Raw genomic sequence first — 24,372 nt, 5'->3', positions numbered from 1 at the left:
CGTATCTATCCCTCCAGTAATCCTATCGGATTCAACGGGGGTGGCCAAGTACGTAATGGTCCACAAGGTCTTGATGTTCTGCAGACTGTCAAACGGCAAATTATCCCTCCCGTCTAAGGCGCATTGCTCCATCTCCCAGTGGCAGAGACAGGTGACGGGCGTTTCATTCCCAATGAAAAGTAGCTTTTTGTCAAAATAATTCCTGATGCAGTCTTCGCAAGCCGTCCCTGATGCTGTGGGCTGTTGATCGCGGATGTGCTTAGCCTGATTTGGACAAAAAGTCCCTCAACCCGGCGCGATAAGAGGAGTCCATCCCACCTCAGTCAACTCAAGGCGGGGCAAAGTTGCTCCCAATGCTTGCCTTATCGGTTGGATACTATTTGAAATCGACATATATGCGTTGGTGAAACCATGATCGAAAGCCATTCCCATAAGTGTCACTCACGAATTCAAGCCTCTTTAATACCTCAAAAGTCTGGGTCAATTCGAGATGAGGGAACATATGCAACAATGCCAAGAATGGGTGGCGCATCTTGGGAGTCAACTGAAATCGGTTGCAATTGTCGGCCCGAAAACCATTCTCTATGGAATTGCTCTACTGGCCCTAGCATCGTGGCTCTTACTTCGAGCCTCCCAATATTTCAAGAAATCTACTGATTACCCACCCCGAACACCTGATGTTGAGAGACGAGGCTCATACTTCAAAGTGCCGCCGAGAGCCCCAGGATGTTTGTGTCTCCATCTAATGAGTGCGGCAGCCACTAACAGCTTGATAGTATGGGAGCCCACCGACTTCAAACGGCCGACTGCTCCCCCAGCTCCGAATTGGAGTGTTCATACCTCGACACCAAAGCCCTACCGCCCTTTCAGACATGGGCCTTACCACATTACCATGGGACTTCGGAACATGAATTGGGACGAATGGATAGGTGAGCGACGAGACTTGGCGGTTAGCAGCACAGCTCTCAGCTCACCGTACCACAGAGCTTGACAGTCACTACATGAAATTCCACACCGACAAAGCAAACCGAATCACGGAGCGTGGCCCGAAATGCAGTCACACCGAACCAGCAGCATTTGACGGGGCAGTTGAGCTACTCGAAGAATTCTGTTCCTATCTTCCAGAGCGGTATCCCTCACTTTACAAGCAGACAGCCGTCGGAATGGACAACTTGCTCACCGGTGAAGTGTTCAACATCGTTGAGCGACCACTGATTGAAGACCCGATGCAGATGGCCGGACGTATGGTGCAGGATGACTTGGCCATCATGTTTGAGAAAGAAGACGGTCAATACTACCTTCTTGCTGGCTCGATTTTACTCGCTGGGTTCTGGAAACTAGAAGACAAACTCGGGATGCCGCTGAGTGAGATTCACACCTCCGGTGATGTGCCAGGATTCAGAGAGAAACTTGAGAAGGGAATGATGAATTTCTTCCGAAGAGTGCAGCCGAACGGGCCAGTGCAGCGCGTACGTCCTTTCTGCCGCCAAGTCACGGCTACATGCATATACTGACACATCGACAGAACAACTACTTCATCCAAGTGGATGATGAACTGGCGTGGTCTTCCAGCATCGGAGATGAAGATGGCGCGGAAGGAACCGTCGGCTGGTTCACCGCTGAGAAAAATAAGGCTATCGAGCACCACTACTTCCGTTCCGAGCGTCAGACTTTACGTCGCTTGCCGCGAAGTGGCGGTGTCGTGTTTACGATTCGCACGTACTTCCACCCGATCACGGAGATTTGTGAGGAGCCTTACGTTCCGGGAAGGCTGGCAAGTGCAGTCAGGAGTTGGGGCGATGATGTCAGCAAGTATAAGGGGAAGGATAGGTATCAAGAGGTGCTGTTGGAGTATCTGGACCAGAAACACAAGGAGCAGGTTGAGGTGGGACTACAAGTTGAGAAGGAAGACGAGGTTAGAGCGTATCCGTTCTGAAGGGGACGCGATTAGAGGGAATTGATGTCGCGTCTTGGGCGGGACAAGTTTCGGGTTGGTACAGGATGGAAGATAATGCTTGGAATGTTGTCTCTCTCCCGCCAATTCCCGCCCTCTGAGACAACGCAGATGCCAGCCAGTGGAAGTTTCCTTAAACGTGCTTTCAGAAGGCCAACAGCAAGTGTTACACCACCCCGTACAAGCCCGCATCTTCCGTTCCCTTCCTATCCTCTCCATCACATGATCAAAGCCCATTCCCACGCCCTTTAACCATGCACAGTTCCCTCGCTTTCCTTTCTCTCCCCACGCTGGCCGTCATACCAATTCCAGCCCTGTCTGCCCGAAAATCAACGTCCTCCTGCTTATTCTCCACGCTGGCGCGGAAATAAGTATTCTTCTCGGAGATTTGAGGACGAGGCGCTGATTTTACGCGTTGCTGCCATCTCCTCAAGTTTTCAGGCATTGGTACCAACGAATATGAGATTCAGGGACACGCGACTCACGAAGGGAAGCCCACTTTCAGGGCTCAATCTATCATATCCGATATCACGAACATGAACAGAATCAACATAGCCAATCTACTCAACGTCGATCAGCCTATGATATCCGAAACCACGAACATCAATACAGTCAACATGGCGAATCTACTCAACATTGACCACTTTATCGGCAACGGTCATGTGTATACAGACAGGTGGTTGACTTGCGATGAGTTGGAAGACATCCTGGCCTGAAGAGCAGAGGATAGGAGTGGAGTCCTGTGTGGTCTTCATTCCAACTGGGACTCATCATATACTGTAGACACCCCACTACACACGCTCAGTTTCAGAGAACTCCAACATCACCTCTTCCGCTTCAGACAACGCATTCATGGAAGCACAGCGTCACAAAGGACGTATGTATCCGATTGATTCACAAGTATTTCGACCACCATGAGGGGGAAGTTATGGTATTCGACAAGGCGATACTCCTAGCACATGGAACAGTTCAAACTATGAGGCCCGCTGTGCCTTTAAGCAACCGCTAACTCCGGGACATCCTCTATTTTGTAAGAGACGAGAGCTCTCTCCATGCCTATAAGTACGCCAATTACGTCGTTTTTGAGCCTTTCCTGGGCTACTTCTGCCGTATCGTTTTGGAGCATGGTCTATAGTGCAAGTTTGGACTCAGGCTCAACTGCGACGACGAGATGGACTAGCTAAGATGTGTCGGATTCGAATTTCTAGAAAACCGTAGCACTGTCGTGCTCCAGGACGGAATGCCTATGCCCGACGGGGACTTCGACTGCAGCGTTCGGCCGAGTGGCATGCGGAGCTGACGAACAGCGGCCAGCATGCTGGTGAGGGGCAAGGACACCCTGCAAGGCGTGAACTAAACATCCACCCTGATCCTCGGGAGAAGCGAGTTTCGCTTGAATTGAGAGCAAGCTTTCAGGCACTCAAGCTGGTCCGCCTATTCCCACCGGCGGGGCTAGAGAGATTGAAGGAGAGAATGACATTGACGAAAACATTTTCGAAGGGGAAGAAATCTCCTCAGACCAGACCCGCGATATTCCGAATGCCAAATTCAGGGCTTTGAGCAGTGGGGCCTCTGTACCGATGACAAAGATATGGATTTGCAATGAGGTATTCGTATATTTCCTCTCGCCATCACAGAAGTGGAGTCGACGTTGGCAATGCTACCTCCCAATATAAGAACAATCGTGCTTGGCAAGGTGGCAGAAGGTATGAGGGTTCGAATGCTATTGAGGACTGGGCTGCTTTCATGAGGCACTCGAGACACAGCAGACCTTCAACTACTCCCCCTGTCCACCTTGGTCCCAACTTGAACAAGGATTTACCCTCCGTTTGAACCAAGCACACAATCAAGGCAGAGACATCGAGATGCGAGTATTTGCCAACCTTATTACGAACCACCGACAAGCTTGGAAACCTCAAGCAGTACGCCTCAGTACTCCAATACGCGGCATTATCGAGACTCTTTCATTTCACGTTGAATACCCCAGGAGGTCTCCCCATGTTTTACAACGGACTGAATCTGAGGTCAAGTGGGCGCTCGCCTTCACAGACCATGATCGAACTGACTTCACCAGGGTCTAACGCCTCACCATCAACGTCGACCAACGCCTCATCAGAAGTCAAGCCGAGCGATCGCGCAAGCGGTAGAAGCCTACTAAGAAAGCTATAATCTTTGGGAAATACAATCGCTTCATATTGCGTTGTTCTAAGTGCAGCCGCATTGAGGGTCTACAATTTGATTAGAGGGAATTGCAGAGTCAGCAGAAGGACATACGTTGTTTAGTGCTGGATCATTGACGGTGACTCTCTACGATGGAGAGAAGGGCTGATACAACGCTTCGAGTTTTGGTTGCCCATGGTATACGAGGTGAACGGGGAAGTGATGGTCAAGGTTTTGAAGAAGGCTCGAGGGACTTTGGCACTTTGCTTGCAGATCAACTCAATTGATGCAAGCGGACTATTAGCAAAGACTTCTTTGTTTTTCAATGTGACTTGTTTTAATTCCTAGCCAGTGATCATCTTCATTTCTCAAAGTGTGGCCTTCATTGTCCTTCGTTTTCAGAGTACGTTCAGCCTGTCAGAGTTTGAAGTTCCCGCAGACCTCCTCCAGCCAGCGCTTACCTTTCTATTAAGTATAATTCTCTAGTCCACATAATCTGCCCTGCAAATTCATTAAGGTGTCTTAGCATCTAGATCCTCGTATCTCCGAAGGGCATCGCCCTCTCCATAAACATTGTCGGAATTCGAAACTCTGAGTCCGATGTAGACAAAAATCCCAGGGATGAGATATTCCAGCAGCAACGCCATGCAGGCAAAGAGTGAAGTAGACCCACTTTCAAAATTCCATTTGTTATCAGGGCCAACGGCAAATCCGGAGATCAAGGCGTACGCAATGCGAACAGTGAAGAAGGACATTGCACTGGGGAGTGCTTTGGGGGTCTGTGTTACTAAGCCAATTTGTTCTATAAATCGAGAGAACGACGACTTACAATAATACTGTTTCTGGTAAGTCTTCTCTTCTCCCACCATAAATATGCTTGCAAGCCAATAGCAATCGCGGTGGTAACTGCAAGTACGATGTATGCAGCTTGGACAAAATGCTTGCCCAGCGACGTGTTTGTGTAGTCTCCGATCAATACCCCACCAACAATGAGATGAACAGTTGCAGGGAAAGAAGCTATTCTCGGCAAAGCTATGAAGATCTGAAGTTTCGGTTTATCGTAGAAATCTCTCCCTAATCTGCGAAACGGTTGTCAGCCATGATTCTCATGATTGGGGAGTTGCGGGTAGGGTGCTTGCGTTATTACTATCAACCCAGTGAACGATAAAACGAGAGGAACGACACCGATACTAAGAAGGATACGGTTTGCAATGGTCAAGCCGGTGCTGAGTTTCGACAATGCCGCCTGCCAGATGAACTTCTTCGTGTAAGCAAGACATTGGATGAAGGGTTATTGTTACAATACTTACTGAGAGAAGAACACGAAAAAAAGCCATGCTATGCGAGGTTTCTGAGCTCCATTGCGGTACAGGATATATACGGCCAGAAAGACGATGGGGATTGAGAGGGCGATCTGGGTAATGCCGACTTTGGAACGGCTGTCCAGCATTTTGCGAGACGCGATTTGAATGGTTTGGAGGAAAATAGGAAAAGGATGAAAGATAGCACCCAACGTGCTTGAAGAGATGGCTGCGCAATTGGATGGAGGCATCGTGCCCTGTGGTTGAGGCGCTTCGCCTAATACTCTAAAAGGGAAATTCTTGAAGTTGAAGCGTTATCAGATGTTCAGACATCCTTTTCTTGGCAGCTTGGCAGAATCATGATTGGAATCGGATGCCATGATTACCCGAGAGACCCCCCTTTCTGTCTCGCTTGACTTCGCACTATCCCGATTGCGCTCCATTCGGCGAGAACGTCCACAGCCAGCTGTACTTAAGTGACTGACGGAGTGTAGGCTTCGTCTCTAGAGTAATGATAGATAAAGGCATGGCATATGACAGTAAAGACAGGTTACGGCTGGGCAGTAAATACAATTATGAATTTCCAGGTCAGCACTGTGCCTAGGCCCTGAGCGGCTTGTAAGGCTCTGTAGTTACAGCGCCGGTTGCTGTGTACTTTGTGAGCCGACGGAACAAATATGAGCGAGTATGAGCATCAGAGATGACCCGCCTCATTGATTGGATGGCGTCAGTCCTTCTGCACGTGCCACCCCCTTTCAGTGTGTGTGTCGCCCTACTTAGTAAGATTACATTGTCGATCACAGTTAGCGTGTTAGCGTGTGTTGACACCTTCAAGCTCACATTCATGCAGCTGAACATGCAACTCACTCCCAACGTCCCTCCGATGCTATGGAAAGCCTTTCTGCTTCTCCAGCTTCCGAGATCTCTCTGGCATTGACAACCCCCGAAGGCCTGGTCCAACTGCGAACTGCCCTAAACCCGAAAGACCAGGATTACGATAAGCTCCTCACCGCCTTCCGTGGCTTGTCTCTGGACGAGCGGCAAGGCATTCATAGTGCTTGCCAGCTGGTTGAGATAGAGGATCTGGCTAGAAAAGAATTAGCCGCGATTAGGCAGACTTTGGACACATCTATCAAGGCTTTCGATCTCCAACCACATCATGAAAAACTGCTTCGTGATCCCCACTCCGGCCGGAATGGGACAGAAGTTACTCCAGACATGTACTTCTTTAAATACGCAGATACAACATCGAGAATAATCCTTCGACTGATATCGAAACACGCTTTGCCGCAAATCAAGCGCCTGGCAGTCACGAAGCAAGCAGTCGAGAAACCCTCCACGCCGGGGCAAAATGAGACACCTGGACAAGACCAAAGGTCCGGAGAAGGCGAGGAGAGATCTCCGCTACTTGATAAACTAATCGAACGTTTCCAAAGTATACCTGTGCATCATCAAATCACCGATTACGCCCAACGCTGGGACCAGAATAGTGGGTTGTTGACGAAGGCTGAGAGGAAGCGGTCGCGAAGTAATGCACTGAACCTGAAAATCCTACATCGCTAATATGAAGTAGAGGAAACCGATGAGAATGCCGCATACAAACGACAAGTGACGGAATCCTTGAAGCAGTAAACCTTAGCGCACCGTCTTAAACATCACAACGAGAAGCAGAACTTCCAACTTCCAAGGAGAATCTATCCTCGAGCTGCAGGTATCGCCGCGCCCGATGAAGGCGAAAACGATGCTGTTGGAGCAGTCTGGAGAGCCCCAGCCAACTAGATCCCAGCCGCCTTGTCGCTTTTCGAGAGAACATCGGTTCGGGTCCTGAGGGTATTAGGGTATTAGGGTTTTGTTTGGTTAAGTAAGGGGGCACCGGGATCTTGCAAGTAATCTTTTGAAGAGTTCAAGGTAGTCGATGACGGTGAGAGAATTGTTGTGATAAGTGAGTTTCTGGCTCCGGGAGGCCCTCAATGAATAGACAAGACGTCTACTCGAATAGATGTCGCACCGTCCAAGTTAATCAGAGTGCCTGCAAACTCTTCTTTCCTGTGCCCCAATGACTATCTCCTTTGATGCATGCTCTCTCAAAGGAAATACTGATTCGCCATCTCGTAAGCTGATGAGAAAGCCCAAAATGTCAAGTTGCTGGACTAGAAGTCGTCAAGATCCTCTGAAGGAAGGAATATCAAAGTATAGCAAAGTAAAGATGACTGCAGGCATATTACCTTCTTTAAATGGAGATACCGAGAGCGAGGAAAAGTGACTTCACACGAAGTACCCTGTTCGTTCTCACTGCATCATGGAGACGGGGATGTAGGATTGATCGACATCGCCGGACTCCTACAAGGCATTCGGCCCTGGTTGTAATTGTGGGGAAAGGTGAGAACATAGGTAAAGTGCGGCGCGACGATGGGGGATTCTTTACTTCCTGTGCTCCAGTGCCGCTTCCCAGCCAATCGAACGCCCACTTGGGTCCGTAAGCAGGATCAGATAAATCGATTGACAGCAGAGATTGAGGTAGGAGAGTCTAGCCAAGTAGTAGATAGCAACTTGCTTATAAAATTCAGTGTGGACGTCGTAACTAAATGAAACCGATGTCGGCTAAGCGAGGGAGAAAAGGTCGAGATGGAGAGGTGTAAGGCTGTCGCAAATCTGCTTGCCCCACAAAACCCAAGAACACAAGGGTACACAGGTCCGAGGGTGCGGAGGTACCACCGTAATTCAACAATGGGAATCCGTGGGAACGAAAGCCAATAAACGATGCCGGACTTCGAACAGAAGGATGAAAGCCAGGTCAGCAAGGGAGTGGGATTTGCATCCTTGTGAAATCCACTAATGATCATTTCTCTAAATTCTGGGGTCTCACCCGAGCGTATCAAACACCGCTGTCATACATGTACAATCGTCCTTGGAAGAGGTAAAAGTCGAAAGGCCAACAGGGCCATCCTTGCCGGCGACAAGAGGACGGCCCTACTTACAGGTGCAATAGCAGGAGCAGTGATTGTGCATCAAGTGTTGCGAAACTCGCCAACTTCGGTCGAGTGAGCACCGAGTAGACTTGTCATACTCAAAAGCGAAGAACATTCCAATAAGCTGTGAAGCAAAATTACATGGAATTCCGGATGCTTTTGAAGCAGTAATCTATCCCGGATGGATAAAGCCACTTGGCTATTGACGATTGAGACCATCACAAGGCCGATGGATCTCGGCTGAAGCGAGCTGATGGAACCCCACCCCACTTGTGAATTTGATCGATTTCTTGTGTATCATCTAAAACGACCATCTAAGCCTTGCGGCGATCTTGAATTGCAGTATCCCCAGTGCACCAAGCATACTCAGTATACCTCGCATATCTCTGTATGCTCAGTATGCTCAGTATGCTCAGTATTCGGCATTTCCCAGTATCTCAAGTATGCCAAACGCCGGCCGTCAATGCAAATGGTATCAAATCCCATGCCCTTCCATGTATGCCCAGCCTCATGCTTTTGTTCCCTTTTATGCCTCGATCTTTTGGTTCTCTTCTTGTCTAACAACCTCTCTTTCCCCCCCACTTTCAGATGAGCTCGCAATCGCTCTATCTGCAGCCTCATCAACCTCAGCCTTCCTGTTCAAATAACTAAGATACGTCTGCCACCCAATTGCAATGAATCCAGCAAATATGCTCCTGTACTGCGGATCGATAAACGTAAAGCTGAACGCCGTAACCGCCGGCCATAACTTGCAGCTATTTATCATCGAGGTCGGCACCGTTCTCTTTATCCGATCCCACACTTCAGGGAGCGAGTCGCCGGAGAGCAGCGACTGCATGCCGAAGAAATACGTGTTGAAGATCGGCGTGAAGCAGATCTGGTTGACCGTGACTTTCGTGGCCAGCGAAAGGACTTTCGAGGAATAGTTGAAGTTGTTTGCAAGGACCATGAACCTTTGACCCATTAGCAACTACCCCTCCCAAGCTCAGACAAAACGTACCACCTATAAGTTGGAATCGAGCTCCCAGCACTGATTACCAGCGCCCGCAGCATCCTCTTAGGGTCATATTCATCCCCATTGATATTCTGTGCCGACAGATCACCGAGGAAGTAAATCACCAGCGAGCTGCAGAACTGCGTCGCGTATGGCCTCTTCCTCTGGCTTCTGCCGTATGCTTGAAATCCTCTTGACAGCGGACCCAGGCGCTGCCATAGTGGGACGTTGGCAACGGTTGCTGGTATGGGGATTGAGGTACCGTTGGCGGAGTCATCTTCTGGTTTTGGCCCCGTGGTAGGATTACCGCTGGTGTTGTGCCGTTTGGTGATGTTTGGTTGTTGCCGGGAAGGGAAGTGTGTTCGCCGTAGTATGGCTCGACTGGCTGCTTTTATCGTGAAAACAGCCATTGGGATTTCTGTTATTGGGGCATAACTTGTTGGTATTGTTGTTGTTGTTGAGTAGAGGAATATATGGGGTTTGAGGGGCATTTAGGGTCCCCACTGGATGGTTGCCGGTTGCGATGTCCGGGCCGCTTTCTAGCGTGTCCGGACTCCGGAGTGAAAATCTCGAAGTCGTGCTGACCGTGAGAAATGGCGTTCCAACATTTTCCTCGCTCACCCTGGGCCTCGTAACCCTCTTCGTCCTGCCATTCTTTGTTCCCATGATCAACTTCCAGCAAGATCTCATCGTGGAACTCTACGGTGGACGTCACTCACGGCAGCGCTTCACTCGGGAGCCATCTAGTCACATGCGACAAACACGTGACTGAGTGTGTGTTCTATCTTGAAACTGTCGTGAATGCATCCCGAAATTCCGGCAAAGATGCTGGACGTCGGTTACGAGTATGTTTCATCTCTGCACCATGGTAGGGAGGAAGTTGCTCGAGGTCTGGTGTGCGGAAACCGCCTTGCGAATAGAGAGGTTAAAAGGAAACTTCAACGCAAGTTCAGAATCGTCTATTTTCCTATCTAAAGTCGGCATAATATTACACAGATCTTTGCCAAATACTTTTATACACTTGAAACTGCTTCTATTCTGCTTTTGAACCTCAATTTCTCCCGCACTCTTTCCACCAGCGGTGCCTTCGGTTCTTCAGGCTCATACAATGGCTTATGTTCCTCCGAGACATCATGAATTTCGTCGTAGTCGACGTGCACAAATGCTCGCTCGACATCGGCCAGTCCTGATATCTATTGTCAGCTTACATAGTGTACAATTATCAAGTGACATACCTTCAAGCTTCCTCTGCAATCTCTCCGCTACATCATGTGTCACTTTCAACTTTTCTTCTTGTCCCATGATAATATCAACTTCGACGTAATACTTATCGCCGGCATGGTATGCTCGAGCCTACGGTCTGTTAGAGAATACCACTTCATCTGGAAGTTAGATGCTTACAGTGTCAATCTTCTGGATCCTCGAATCATGAGTAACAGAGACATAGACCAACTTGTTCAAGAAGTCTTGCGGAGCACTTTTGCCAACCAAGAACCACATGTGCTCGAAAGCCGTCGAGGCCCACGAGAAGAGAATTAAGCAAGCGATGCAGATGGCGCCGATCGGGTCAAGGAACCAGACTTTCTTGAATTTTGTTCCGATGATGGACATGATCAGTCCGAAGACGTTGACGAAAATATCATTTCGGTGGTCAAGCTAATAAAAAGGTTAGCTTTTGCGGTGTCAAAATGGTTCTCTGAAGTGTCAGCTTACCATGAATATGCCTCCTGCTGGGTAGCGGCGGATGAGGAAGCAGTAGACGAACATAATACTTTTTGAGAAGACTGTGATGGTGAATTAGTATTTTGGACCGTCCACGGTATTAAGAACTTACTGGCAATGCCGACGAAGAGGAGGGGTATTAGCTTTAAGTCATCTTCGTTCTTTGGCCCTGCAGCCAAGGCGCGGGCAGACTCAATCTAGGGATATAAGCAAGACTTCAACAAAGAGGACGTCAACATACTATCAGCTCTGCAGCCACTGTTGTCATTAATGCGCAGAAGAGGATAATCCCCACTGTCTCAACACGCTTGCGCCCCTACAGGAAGTCAGAACTGAGATTCTTAGAATAGAATGGGATGATGTGTACCACAGGGAATTTTCTAATGTTAGGCTTTGCTGCAAGTCTCGATGTAATAAGCATTACGATCGAGCTCACGAGGTCCATCTGATTAGTGGTCAGCCAATGCATGTTATAATAAATGAGTAGTATTTTGGGAGACTAACGAAAGCATCGGCGGCAGTACCAAACAGCGACAGCGAGCCTGTCGAGACGGCAGCATATATCTGTATGATGAAGAGGAAGAAGTTGACAGAAAAGCTTCCATTGACGGCGAGCTTGACCTTCCAGCCATTTTGGAGGGTATCTTCAACCTCAGCGGCTTCTTCTTCACCACTTTTGAGGTAGGCATCGATGAGTGCATTTTGCCGATTGTAGTACTTCTTGACCCTCCTGGCCTTGCCGTGGGATGGCACCTTCAAGATGGACCTTCGTTTATTGTTGTCGCCGTCTTCTCGCTTTGATGCTCGAAGGGAGTATGGGTCTTCGGGATCCATGGCAATTGTGTCAGTATCGTTCGAAAGGCCTCTCTCCGTTGACGAGGCAATCCTATCGTCCTCGGCAGTGGCCTGGGGCTGGCTCTCTGCTGTTGGTGAGGAGGAAGCCGGAACAGTTGTTTCCGTGGACAGGTCCCTCGGGGATGTGGCCTTAGTCGCCTGAACCTCGTTCGATGTTGATTGTGGTTGATCAGCCTCGAGCATAGCGCTGGAGTCCGCATCCATGTTGAGCAGAAGTTTCTGTCGTACTTGTAATAGAATAATCCACGAAAATTATATCAGATCGAATTCAATGTACTATTCGTGGTGGGAAAAATCATGCGAGAAGACGAATGGAGTGAAGTATCTCCAAATAAAGTGTATCGGGATCTTTTTCCACTGACGATTTTCTCCGCAAAATCTTCGACGTTCTGCCTATCCTGATTGTGTGGTTCACGTGCAGTTTCACTAGAGTATTACAAACTGGAGGATGGCATTGGCCCTCATTTCGCTTCGACTGGGATGTGAATGCTTCTTTGGGTGAATAAATAGCTTGCATAATATGCCAAGTGGTAAAAAACCTACTGCTAAGTATCCCATACATTATGCAGCACGGTTCGTAACTTCTAATCATGTAACGGGATTTTTCCGGTCGCGAGGTTCGCGACCAATACAAGTTTCGGACGATTTTCAAGGCCTTGGGGTGGCCCTGTCAACAACGACGGAGCTGTCAGGGACTGCCCCGAAAGCTTAGGTCAAGCCACCAAACATGTTTGGGGTCCAGAATCGATGCAAGATATCTTGGCAGTGCAGCGACTGTCATGGGGCTTAACCTCTGAACGATGTTCGTGGAGTGTTGCAAGTCCATTTTTCTCAATTGATCGACCATGGATGTAATGTTTGAGCACCCAGACTCTGGCGAGGCAAAATTGATTCAAAATCACCTGGGTTGATCTTCTAGAAGGCTTCAACACTTACGGAAAATAGATGAGGTGTTCATGGGTTTCCAATGATGCTTAAATGGATAATGCTTGAATTGCCGAGCAGATCATACTTCCGCTGTTTGAAGGCAGTTGCTCTTGCCCTCGGGAGAGCCAATGAGAGGCGCGTGGGTCGTCAGCTGCGCTAGCGGGCCGACGCGACGTGCGATGCTTCATTCAACGTCAGGAAGTCAACACCACCTTCACCCTCGCCTTCAGCAATGGATAGTTCACTATTATGAAAGGGGCCAAACAGAAGCCAACTTCTGCTTTGTAATTGAGCCTCGAAGTCCTCGCTCCCTCTTCGTCGTCTTGAAGTTTTGGCGTCAGTGAGGCGTTGGAATATTCAAGATCGAAGCCGGCTGTTGAGACGACTACCCTGTTCAATTTGCGATCCTCTGCTCTTTCAAGAAGATATCGAAACTCTGCGGGACACACCCGGGTCTTGGGTCCTACCAAGTACTTCCCTGGCGGCTAGGAGTCATGGTGAGCTTTCCGGCCGGGAATGCCGATGTCACGCTGCGGCATCAAGCGCCACGAACTGAGCCTCCAACCCCAAGGGCTCAGCCCAATTCTTACTGAGTACAAGCTCAGCATTCATGCGTCAACGAAACTGCAAGCCCGCAAGCTGTGGGAACACCCCCCCTCGCCGGTGGCTCAATTCTTGGCACTTACGAATGCTGCCACTGTTTTCGCCTTGACTGCAGCATGTGGACCTTCTCAGATATACCTTACACTGCACGAACACCGATCTAGTATGGCCCTCTATCGGTGATGGTCCCATCTCACTTGCAAACGTTGGTACGTCTCGGTCGAGTTGACTCGAGTATCAAGTGGCGGACATCCAGCTCTTGGAAGCGCCTCGTCTAGTCACACCTGCTACTATCGGAGTGAACTGATGTTCTTGGCAAAGTTCTTTGTACCTCTGAATCGGTATCAACTAATCCTTGGCATATCTACCATTGCGCTGCCCTCATTATCAGCTTCGTTGCTATTTCCCATGCCCTGCTTGTTTGGGGAAAAAGTAAAACGACCCCCCCCTCCCCCGCCCCCCGGCGTGTGGATTGGGGGCCAGACTATCAGACATCCATAATACCTCTGTGCTACCCACTGCTGTCGTGACCAGCCTTATACAACTTGCTTCATTCTGTTCTTCTCTGCTGGTTACGACTTTGCTTTCTCCATTTCATCTCACGATGCCTACCTGGTGGAAGAATTTTGTGACGTCGTTCGCCCCAGAGACGGCCCCAATTTATGCAGCTGCTCCAACAGTAAAGGTTCATTTCGCTGGAGAAAGCCCCGTTCGTCCCCCGCCGCCATCATATTCTCCGAATTCCGAAAAGAATGTTGGACATTCTTCCAGCACCGACTCAGGGAAGAGGGGAAGCTGGCCTATCTCCTCGATGAAAGACCAACCACAGGTTAATGTCACAGAGATCTCCTCACCCGACGATGTATCATCAGCCAAAAAGTCAAACCTGTTCGATAAGATAACCAGAGCAGCCGGTTCGAGCACTACTTTCTTCGTCATGTTAGCCATTTTGGGAGTTTGGGTGCTACTTGGTTTTATTTTCGGGCCCACGGATACCTGGCAGATTATCCTCCAGAACACGAGCTCAATTCAGGTCTATGTCACGGACATTCTCCTGATTAGACAATCCTCCAATGCTGGAAGATCCATGATGACAACACTCGCCGAGTTGCAATCCAGGAACAAGACTTGCGAACGCCTGCTTCGTCAACTCCCAAGCTGTTCATGGATGGAGACCCACAAGGAGAAACCAAAGCAACTGCTCGTGAATGGTCGACCAATCGAAGAGGAGATTGAAAGCTTATACATGGTAAATGGCCGGCAGACGTGGTTCCAAAAGAGGTGGAGCAAGACCTGCCATGTTGTATCTAAGAGCGTGGGATCTGTCTGGGCGTTCATGTTCTACTGGTACGGTTTATTCTCATACCAATTTGCTGTTTTAAAAGCCATCATGATTCATTATCCATGTATCACAGGAGGAAAATGGCCTCAAACCTCTCAGTTCCCTCAAGCTTTCTTGAATCTTCAAACGCTAACTCGCTGGCAGGATCGGCATTGTCGTCTGGATCGTTTTGGGTATTCCCGTTCAATTCAGTAACGAATGGCAATTGTACATCAACACCATCACCGCTTTGTCTCTCACACTGACCAGTGTCTTTCTCCAAAACATCCAACAGCAGCAAGAGGACAATCTAGAGAAGTCTTTGGAGTACGCCCTGAAGGTTGATGCCAAGGTTGAATATCGCGTCCGCAAGATTACCGAAGACACCAAGCCAAATCCCATCTATGAGATCCCTCTGCGTCGTTTGAGTCGAAGTGAGAGGGCTATTGCTCGTTTCGCAGCCATCATGGGCAGCGGCCTTGGGGTCCTCATTTCCCTCGTTGCACTCATCGCATGGCTTGCCGTCGGTCCCATCCTTAAATTCGACGACAATTGGGTGTTAATTATCGGCACATTTACCGGTCTTGTGGGCTTTATCGACGGTTTCGTTCTACGCAACATTTACGCCATCGATGAGACTAGCGCCGCATTGCAGTTCCGAGCTCTCATGTATTCCGATAGCCGACTCCTCGAGGTCTTGAATATTCCCGTCCCCTTGGAGCCCGTCAAAAAGTTATCTCTTTCGGAAAGAATAAGCTTGGCGACCAGCGATTTGTGTGGGCATCGGCATGCTTCAGTTGGCGCAGTTTTAGTCGTCGTTGGCTTACTCGTTGCTGCCTCGATCTTGCGGTGGTCTGAGACTGGCCAATTGCTTTGTAATACGCCAACTATGATTGCCGAGGGCTTTCTGTTGCTCGTTCTCATCCAAGCCCACAACTTCTCCAACATGGAGCGAGGTCGTGACTTCAATGGGCTGCTGAAACGAAGGCTACTGCTCAGCAGCTATGTGAGCGATCTAGAGGATCAAAAGCACTGAGGAGCGTCTTTAAAACTCTCATTCCCTTGTACTTACGGCGCTCGTCAAAAATGTGCATAGCACGGTGCATGTATGGGAAATTTTGTTGGAAATGGGTGCCAAAGGCTACCAGTGGCGATTCAGCTGTGCAGGCATGGCTAAGGTTCGCTTGGTTTGGCTGTTCAGCTAAACAAGGGGTTTTCAGGGGCAACAGGGGTTATTTGGATGCCTTTAAGTAAAGGCCTTTGATCACTGTAAAATGATAGTCATCTGAGGCGCATTGCATGCGCCCTTTTGTTTTGCCATCTCAACAAATTTGAACGGGTATTACAGTCCCGTGGCGTTTGCATTACGAACCTCATGATTTATGATAGACAACCGGTCTTCACGAAGACACTCCACTTTTGGAGGTGGATCTGAGTATAGCCTCAACGACAACTCATTCCTTTTGATGTATAGATTATCATTTTGATTCTTCAAGAGAAAGTTTAGGGTGCCGGCGCTTCACTTCTTCCTCGTTTACAGGCATGACAGACAGTGCCCTTTACATTCATGGAGCCAGAGGCTCATGCTATATTTTTAATAATACTTTGTCATTCTTTTACTTTTCGAGTGTGTCGGTGATAATTGAGGTGGGTGCCAATTTGTTTTCAAATTTCTACAGATTATGATGGTAAGTGGTCACCTTCTGTGGGTTGATTATGGATTACCTGAACCTCCTTCCAATGACCTCCGTCACCGCCTCGGAGTTCAAGTGGACGGTCCCTCCAAGTTGTGTCAACCGACAAAGGAATTATTTGTTGTTGTCTATAACCCACGATCTCACCTGAACTCAAGCTGGATTCTCCTCGTCACTTTATTCGCAAGTAAATCACCCTCTTGTCAGGATGTCAACGGACAACGGACTCACCTGTCCAGGGCTCGATACTTGCAATTGATTAATGATTGCTTGTGCAAATACAGTCGGCCAAGGCGGGACACCCCGACTAAGCTTTTATGGATTCACCAACAGGTGAGGCTGAAGTGCCAAGCAGCCACAATTGCCGAATCTTTCATAAATCCGACATGGTGCATTAACATGTCTTAGTTTTTGATCCATTCTGGTAGCTTCCCGCATCGAAACATGCGATCTCTCTCGATCCGAGTTTCTACTCTAGTTTTATCACAATGGCAATCTACCATTTGTCTAAACTTGTTGTCCTCGTCGTTTTGATAGCAAACCTGCCCTATACGATAGGAAGCTCATGTGCTGCAGATAACGTCCTCCGCGCTGTTCGTAGTGAGGGTGAACGAAACCTCCGATTCCAAGACCACTGCCCACGTATCTCGATAGGGCACATCAACAATTACACAGTACAAAAAAACAGAGACCAGCACTATATCAGAGTCTGCGTTTCTTCCCGCGACAACCACGGTCCCCGCCATATGCTACACATCATACCTGACCCTCAATTTCGCCACTGCCAACCCACAACGCCCTGTCACTACCATTAGGCCCAACCCCAGGACTCCCACCAGCGATAAAGACTATTGCTTCAGTTACTTCCACGCCAAAAACTGCCTTTACTAGAGCAATGATCCTAAAGCTGGATATAAAATCGTTCTCGGGTCGATAAAAGTGGCTGATTTGGTACTAAATATTTGCCCGCTTGGGATACAGAAAAATGGTGGCTTGTCAAAGCCTGGTGCAATAATAGCGGTTTATAATTCGGGTCCGTATTTTAAGGCGGATTTTCCCTGTCTTTTTGCTGCTCCGTTTAATTGAAAGGTATGTTTTGGGAATACTACGAGAATATTAGCTTTAACTTCAGGGATGTGGTTGGATGGAGAGGAAGGAGGGAGTTGGCAGTTGGTGAGGTTTTTGAGCTGGGCTTATCTAGGATTGAGTGGTTTTATTGGGTATATAATATGCATCTTACAGGTGGGCTTCCAACTTTTGGTACAGAGGTTATTCACTTGCACGTGATTTTCGGATGGAAAGCAAATAGTTCAGGGAGTAAATGGATCTGCTGTGGTACTCGAGGAAGCCAGAAATCCCCAGTGTAGCCCATGGCAAGTTCCTCGTAGCACAATAAGATGCTTGTCATAAAAGCCTTGTTCCTCAACTTGACCAATCAAATGCAATGCCACACGTGATTCAAAGCCTTTTCCATCTTTTGTTGCAGATCTGCAGAAGGGCAACTCATCGTGATCAGATTAGGCTCGCCCAGCTCGGTTCTGTCCGCACTCCGATTGAATCGGACCCGCCAGAGTCTCGCTCGACTAAGAAAGCTCGGATTCCTTGGAAGTGGATGGAAGCAGGGTTAATTCGATTAGGGAAGGTGCGTGGTGACGAACTTTCTACAGTAAATATCCAGAAAGTCCGTAAGAGAGGAAAATCGGATCAGCGGATTTTCCGCAACGGAGGAATCTCCTGAGATAGGAATCGGCTTTTTGCGCAAAAACCTCGTGCCAGGAAATATAACACGTGACATTTATTTCTCCTCTTTGATGTATTGTCCATTTATATTGACTAACTTGAGCATTTCTTTTATCATTTGGGGAAGTAACAGTAAAATACCCGGGCCTGACTACAACGTATAAATGACAAGGAGAAAATGGATGCTTGCTATTAGTCTCGTGACCTCACGTGAATCCCAAGTTTTGTTGCAAATAGCGATTCCTCAACTACGATTCCTGAACGACCAAAACCAACTAAACCACGGTGCAAAATCTCACGGAAATTTTCGGTCCGCCATGTTCCGGGGGAATTTCCTCTCCACCTTGTTGACTCTCGGAACTCCCTAATGGCACAGGTCTTGGCCTTGGTGCACTGTAAATACAGTGTTCAAGCACTCTATTGTGGGCGTTGTGGGGCCTTGAAACCTTTGAGAGTGTTCATATTCCGACTTTTCTGAGCCGGGCTCAAGAAGCCTGCCCCTTTCGCAATCTAACCCTGCGCAACAACAAGAACGCAGCAATCACGTCAAAAACACCTTTAATATTTCATGTCATGATCTTAAGCAAATTTTGGGCTAGGTTTATGTACCCGTATATTTTCTCTTAAAGCAAGAAGATATGTGCTTCCTGCCTCGTATCAGCAAGGACTTCACTAAATGTCATTCGAAACAAAGAACACTTCAAGAGTACGATACATTCACGAGGAAATTAGTCTGTTTCAAAGGAAGCAATTTAATCTTCGATATCGTCCTGTTTTATTTCCCTAACAATTTTAGATAAAATAGGGCTGTTGTTTGGATTTTGTGACTGTTGGGGTGGGACATGGGAGTGTTTCCTGAGTGCCTGGACAATCTGTCACCTTTCTCTGCTTTCCACGCCTACCGACACCCCCTTTCGCACTGGCTTTGCACTGTATGTATAGAAAGGTCCCACAACATCCCACTAAGATTTAAATGCCGATGCTTCTCGGCGAATTCATACCACCTGAAATTCCTACATTGCTGCATCCCATTCCACCATCGGCAGCCATCTTACCCAATGCTTTGAGATTTTCCGTAGGCTCGAGCGTGGTATCAGCCGCACACATAGTAGCTTGGTGGAGGTTGTTAAGATATTAGCCAAGATATTTGATGTAGCTGGTTGTGTGAATATGGGTAAATGGCGTTAGAGTTCGATATATTCGAGAGGCTCTCGATGGCTTCTTTCAGTGAGGCCTGCTCTTGAGTTAGAGGTGATGAGAGTAGGGAACAGACGGAGAGTTACGATGTAATGAAGCTGGTGAAATATGGAAATGCAGTAATCTCGCTTCTGGATTTCCATACTGTCGTGTTCGATGGCCGACCACATCCATCACGCCGAAAAATTGAAATGGGATGGCGTCGGCAGTGCTCATAGCGGAATCACCAACGCATCTTCGCCTCGTTGCTTGCGCCAGTAATTTGTCGATGCCAGAAGTTCCACACAGCCCCTCACAACCCAACCCCATCTCTTTGAAAACGATTCGCTAATCTCCCATCCAGAAGGATCCCATGGCTCACCCCATACGATAAGACCGGTCCTCTCGCTCGGCACGTCACAGAAATCCACAAGGTCATTACACAATTCGTATTCATCATAAGAGTCTCCCGCCAGCAACATATTATCTCTCATCCGCGGTATTGGGAAAAGGTCAATCCAGGGATGGTGCTCTATTGTTCTCTGAACCGCAGTTGGCCGTAGACTTGCTGGGCAGGAACTACTGATTGATTTGTCCTTCGAGCTCCATGGAGAGATAGCGTCCTCTTGTAGCCAATCCCTAGTAAACCCGAGCGTGGAAGTGTTACTGACCAGGGCTCGGAAAACATTGAATTGGATAAGCGTAAGGAGTTGGTCGACTCTGGGAGAACCTAGCAAGTGAGCTTGGCGGGCTGCGATTTCGTATTGCTTCATCAATTCCAGGATACCATCCGGACCCAAGTCGTTGAAACAAGGATTTCGTCTAGTAGTTCGTTCAAGAGGGGAGGTCCGACCAATGACTGCACCGGGCTCTTGACTTAGAGACGTTGATTCGTCCGAAGAGTCAAGGGACTTGGGACTCTGCCTGATTTCTCGAGCTGAGAAGGTCAGACTTGATTTCGATACTTGGCCAAGCCGTTCTGCCCGGCGTCTATTTCCTGGAAAATTCCCATCGGATGTTAGCATAAGAGTTCAGGAGACAAACAGAATAATCTACTTCTCCATGGGCAATCCTTACGCCAGATCCTTTGATTCAGACGGTTTTGCAACTTCCTCCGGGCAGCAGCATCTGTTCTGCCTGTCCAATCGTCCTCCTGTACACGAACCTCTGTCTGCTGAGGCATCCTGTCCAGCAGGATTGCCGCCTCTACATCTCGGGCCATCTTGAATCACTAGCCGGATGTTCGTCGGGGGCTATCCTTGCAGAATAGGGAGAGAGAAGCTCTGGAACTTGGGCTAAAGATCCAGAAGTCCAGGTCCAAGAGGTTATATGCAGCTTGCTTATCCCTCGTCATGACTCGAGGTGAGCACAAATGGGGGTTCCTTGCAGTAGCGAGAATTTTTGCGGGGTGCTGAGATGCAACTTGCCGGACTTTGCGGAATTATCCTCATGTCCGCCCAAACCTTCATCACTAAGCTACCATTGCACCTAGCTTCCATGTTGAATCAAACCACCAAAATCAGGACGATCCAAGTGGATCCAAACAATACTGCGAACAAGTACGCGCGGCAAGGGTCGTGATGCTGCAATTCCGGAAGAGAGCGCTGCAATGGTGTGGCGGAAAGGACCACCGCCAGCTCCTGCCTATTTCATTACCCAACATATATATGACTGGCCCTCTCTGCCCAAGGGATTGGAAGGAGCACTCTCTCAATCTCCTCTGCTGCTCGTCTAGAAGCAATCTTTCCTTCCATACCATGGCTTTCCCAGCTGCGCCTCCTCCAAAGTCTTTGCTTGATCGCCACCGACAGTTGGCACCAGCTGCCTCCATCAGAGTCTCTCCGCTATGTCTTGGAGCCATGAACTTCGGCGAGGCACACAAATACAGAATGGGAGAGTGTACTAAAGAAACTGCATTTGAGATCCTCGACTATTTCCACACTTCAGGTGGTAACTTCATTGATACGGCCAATTCTTATCAGGATGGAGAATCCGAAATGTGGCTGGGTGAATGGATGGCCGCACGAGGAAATCGGGACGACCTCGTGCTCGCAACAAAGTACGCAAGCCCCTACATGCTCGCCGAGAAAGGGAAAATCCAATCAAATTATGGTGGCAATGGTATCAAATCACTTCGTCTTTCGGTCGAGGCTTCTCTCAAAAAGCTCCAAACGAGTTACATTGACCTCCTCTACGTCCACTGGTGGGATTACACTACCACAATCCCAGAGCTGATGCATAGCCTCAACGATCTGGTCGTCGCTGGAAAGGTATTGTTACTGGGAATCTCAGACACTCCAGCCTGGGTTGTGACAAAAGCCAACCAGTACGCCCGTGATCATGGTCTCCGCCAGTTCGTAGTATATCAAGGTCTCTGGAACGCGGCAACTCGGGATTTCGAGCGCGATATCATCCCAATGTGTCGTGATGAGGGGATGGGTCTCTTGCCTTACGGCACTCTGGGACAAGGAAGATTTCAGACCGAAGCAATTTTCCAGGAACGAGAGAAGAACAACCCTGGTCGCAAGATGAAGCCAGCGACTGCGGTCGAGAAGAACGTCTCCAAGGCTCTTGAGAAGATTGCCAGGGCCAAGAATACAGAACTCACCAGCGTGGCCCTTGCGTATGTTATGCAGAAGATGCCTTATGTGTTTCCCATTGTTGGAGGGAGGAAATTGGAACATATCAAGGGGAACGTTGCCGCGTTGAGTGTGTTTTTAAGCGAGGAGGACATCAAGGAGATCGAGGGTGTGTACGAATTTGACCCTGGGTTTCCTCATACTTTCCTCAGTGGCTCTTTAATCTCTGGCGGCACACCCCGAGCTGCTGAGGGACCTGGTGATGTCTGGTTGACAAACTTGCTGGGAAACTTTGATTGGGTCGAAGCTGAGAAGGCGATCAAACCGGCGAAGGCTTGAGGACATAACTTTAGGTTTCGACAGATACTTGGAACATTAGGCCAACAGCATGGGTGGTCTAAACAATCTTCAGGCAGTCCATAAATCAATGTTCAACTTCATCGAATTTGATTTGCAAGATACAAGTCACGTGTCAAACTCGCTAACCCTTTTCCCCTTTCAGCCCAGGTTTGTTATTCCCATCCACTCTTCATAAAGCCGGGCCAGGATCACGGCTCTGTGCGTTGCGGTGTGTAAATTTATATGGCCCTTCTGGATCATCTCTTTTCTCTCTCTCGCTCAATTTCACCAACCAATATCACGCTTATGCATCCGCTAGTTCGCAGCATAAGCTCAACGTTCTTGTCTCTCTTGATAGGTCAGACCTCCACTAACCATCACCCACCTGCTCGCAGACACCCTATCAAATGTACACGGTGTTACTCAATGTTCCTATCAATAATTCCCGTTCTTTCCTCCAACAAACTGCCGGAAGAACTCTGGACTTACCGCCCAATATCCCACATTTCTCCCTCCTAGCAATTCCCATCATTTCATCTTGATTTAGCAACATACTCTGCTGAGCCGTGTTATAGCCCGGAAATAAGAAGCGCCGAAGCAAGTGTTGGACGTCTGAAGGTAGCATGATAAACCATCCTGGCTTATTTGTGGGATAGCAGTCCGACAAAAGGAGTGGCGAGAAATTCTTTTTATATTAGGAAGGGTTGTTGTTATTGGGGGAAGCCATTTTTTGGGTAATGCTTTGAGGCAGTTTGCTCTTGCATCGAGATTCGAAATAATGTAGGAGAAGTTGAGATTTCGTAGGAAACCTGTTTTAAACGTATATAAAGGGTGGGGATTTGTGGAACGTGGATTTGAGTCATAAGTTAAAGATAAGGAGTGCTTTGCAAGTCTTGAGTCAAACCGTGAGGAGTAGGAAAGGAGGAGTGGAGGTGCTTCGTTGTTTTATTGAAGAGGAGTTGTCTTTGTCACTAGGCATGATGCTTTTCGTGTGGTGTTCTTGTGGTCAAGACATATGTTTTGTTCTCTAAATGATATTGATACTTTCCGTTGATCGGCTTGTTTAGGCTTGAGAGATGCCCGGGATTTTTGCTGGAAATGTGTACAAATATGAGTTCAAACACTGAAACTTCACGAATCCCGGGGCGGTTAACAGTTCCTAAAAGACGCTAATCTGAATATGTGCCGGCATTGTAAGAAGATGCTGAGAATTGCAAGGACTTCTCCCGACAACAGACTCTGAAATCTGCAAAATGGACAAACAAGGGATATCACAGTAAGGAGATCACAGAATTACCGCAGTTGGATTTAAGAAGGTCGTGTAGAGATATTCTGTCATTCTGTCATTCTGTACGTTGTCCGAGCAATGGTCGGAATAATAGTATTGTTGGTATCGCTGATGATCCCAGACTTCTGGGAAGGCATCTGAACGGTGATACCGTCCTTGCAATAATCACTTAGCAAAACAGATCTCCCGTACAAGAACTATAGAACCTTTCTCACCAACAAGTTCTAATAATATTCTTGAATCCATCACGCTTCGTGATACCAACTTCTCGGAGTATTCATCCTTTTTGCAGGAATGCGCAACATCGCTTGGAACATTCTACTCGCATTGTCCAGTAGTCCCTGGAACATTTGACTCTCGAAAACACATTCAAGCAGTATGTTGACTCCAATTTCTTGGGGATTCCCAGATATGATCCAACCCCATTTGCTTCCACTCAACTCCCCGTCTCCAAAGATGGCCAACATGTCGAGTGGTGCTGACCAGGCCGAGACTCATGAGGCACGGCCATCGGGATGATCGAGAAGTGTTTCGAAGACCACAAACAGGTCTGTCAGTATCGAGAGGTTTCTGAACTTGACCAAAGACTAGGCGATGTTCAGCGTGATGGAAGATTGACACAATATATCATGATGTTATTTCATGGAGGTTTGAGGAAGTCGGTTCAGCTCGAAGGGCAGAAAAAGGAATCGCCGCCAATTGGGAGGCAGCGGGCATCCATTCCTTAAATAACACACAACCAGATTTCTC

General features: G+C 48.3%; 8 protein-coding genes across 8 annotated transcripts; 4 read left to right on the top strand and 4 right to left on the bottom strand.

Moving 5' to 3' along the window:
• Positions 1-249: 249 nt before the first annotated feature.
• K444DRAFT_575943 (uncharacterized protein) lies at positions 250-2,072 on the top strand. Its single transcript, XM_024877499.1, has 4 exons — positions 250-728; positions 777-929; positions 985-1,469; positions 1,526-2,072. The coding sequence occupies exons 1-4, from the start codon at positions 491-493 to the stop codon at positions 1,934-1,936; spliced, it is 1,287 nt and encodes a 428-aa protein (XP_024727330.1). The 5' UTR covers positions 250-490; the 3' UTR covers positions 1,937-2,072.
• A 2,386-nt stretch (positions 2,073-4,458) lies between these two features.
• K444DRAFT_670150 (uncharacterized protein) lies at positions 4,459-5,666 on the bottom strand (the record flags this gene model as incomplete). Its single annotated transcript, XM_024887591.1, has 3 exons — positions 4,459-4,893; positions 4,944-5,193; positions 5,425-5,666. The coding sequence occupies 3 exons, from the start codon at positions 5,664-5,666 to the stop codon at positions 4,627-4,629; spliced, it is 759 nt and encodes a 252-aa protein (XP_024727329.1). The 3' UTR covers positions 4,459-4,626.
• Positions 5,667-6,265: 599 nt separating this feature from the next.
• On the top strand, positions 6,266-7,462 carry K444DRAFT_670149 (uncharacterized protein). The gene is made up of 2 exons (XM_024887590.1): positions 6,266-6,943; positions 6,989-7,462. The coding sequence occupies exons 1-2, from the start codon at positions 6,304-6,306 to the stop codon at positions 7,045-7,047; spliced, it is 699 nt and encodes a 232-aa protein (XP_024727328.1). The 5' UTR covers positions 6,266-6,303; the 3' UTR covers positions 7,048-7,462.
• Positions 7,463-8,623: 1,161 nt separating this feature from the next.
• K444DRAFT_621802 (uncharacterized protein) lies at positions 8,624-9,880 on the bottom strand. Its single transcript, XM_024881977.1, has 2 exons — positions 9,385-9,880; positions 8,624-9,337 (listed from the first exon to the last, which is right to left on the bottom strand). Exons 1-2 carry the CDS (start codon positions 9,786-9,788, stop codon positions 8,911-8,913), a joined length of 831 nt encoding a protein of 276 aa, XP_024727327.1. The 5' UTR covers positions 9,789-9,880; the 3' UTR covers positions 8,624-8,910.
• A 511-nt stretch (positions 9,881-10,391) lies between these two features.
• On the bottom strand, positions 10,392-11,934 carry K444DRAFT_547829 (uncharacterized protein; the record flags this gene model as incomplete). The annotated part of the gene is made up of 8 exons (XM_024876332.1): positions 10,392-10,564; positions 10,614-10,731; positions 10,780-11,034; positions 11,092-11,162; positions 11,213-11,297; positions 11,342-11,416; positions 11,468-11,545; positions 11,605-11,934. The coding sequence occupies 8 exons, from the start codon at positions 11,932-11,934 to the stop codon at positions 10,392-10,394; spliced, it is 1,185 nt and encodes a 394-aa protein (XP_024727326.1).
• Positions 11,935-14,288: 2,354 nt separating this feature from the next.
• Positions 14,289-16,033, top strand: K444DRAFT_575937 (low affinity iron transporter-like protein). The gene is made up of 2 exons (XM_024877498.1): positions 14,289-14,832; positions 14,972-16,033. The coding sequence occupies exons 1-2, from the start codon at positions 14,297-14,299 to the stop codon at positions 15,840-15,842; spliced, it is 1,407 nt and encodes a 468-aa protein (XP_024727325.1). The 5' UTR covers positions 14,289-14,296; the 3' UTR covers positions 15,843-16,033.
• A 3,616-nt stretch (positions 16,034-19,649) lies between these two features.
• On the bottom strand, positions 19,650-20,638 carry K444DRAFT_637787 (uncharacterized protein; the record flags this gene model as incomplete). The annotated part of the gene is made up of 2 exons (XM_024884169.1): positions 19,650-20,413; positions 20,494-20,638. The coding sequence occupies 2 exons, from the start codon at positions 20,636-20,638 to the stop codon at positions 19,650-19,652; spliced, it is 909 nt and encodes a 302-aa protein (XP_024727324.1).
• Positions 20,639-20,931: 293 nt separating this feature from the next.
• K444DRAFT_621799 (Aldo/keto reductase) lies at positions 20,932-22,431 on the top strand. Its single transcript, XM_024881976.1, has one exon. The coding sequence runs from the start codon at positions 21,174-21,176 to the stop codon at positions 22,332-22,334; it is 1,161 nt and encodes a 386-aa protein (XP_024727323.1). The 5' UTR covers positions 20,932-21,173; the 3' UTR covers positions 22,335-22,431.
• The last annotated feature ends 1,941 nt before the right edge of the window (positions 22,432-24,372 follow it).

This window comes from Hyaloscypha bicolor, assembly GCF_002865645.1.
Source record: "Hyaloscypha bicolor E unplaced genomic scaffold K444scaffold_183, whole genome shotgun sequence".
Lineage (NCBI taxonomy): Eukaryota > Fungi > Ascomycota > Leotiomycetes > Helotiales > Hyaloscyphaceae > Hyaloscypha > Hyaloscypha bicolor.
This window is presented reverse-complemented; position numbering and strand designations above follow the sequence as displayed.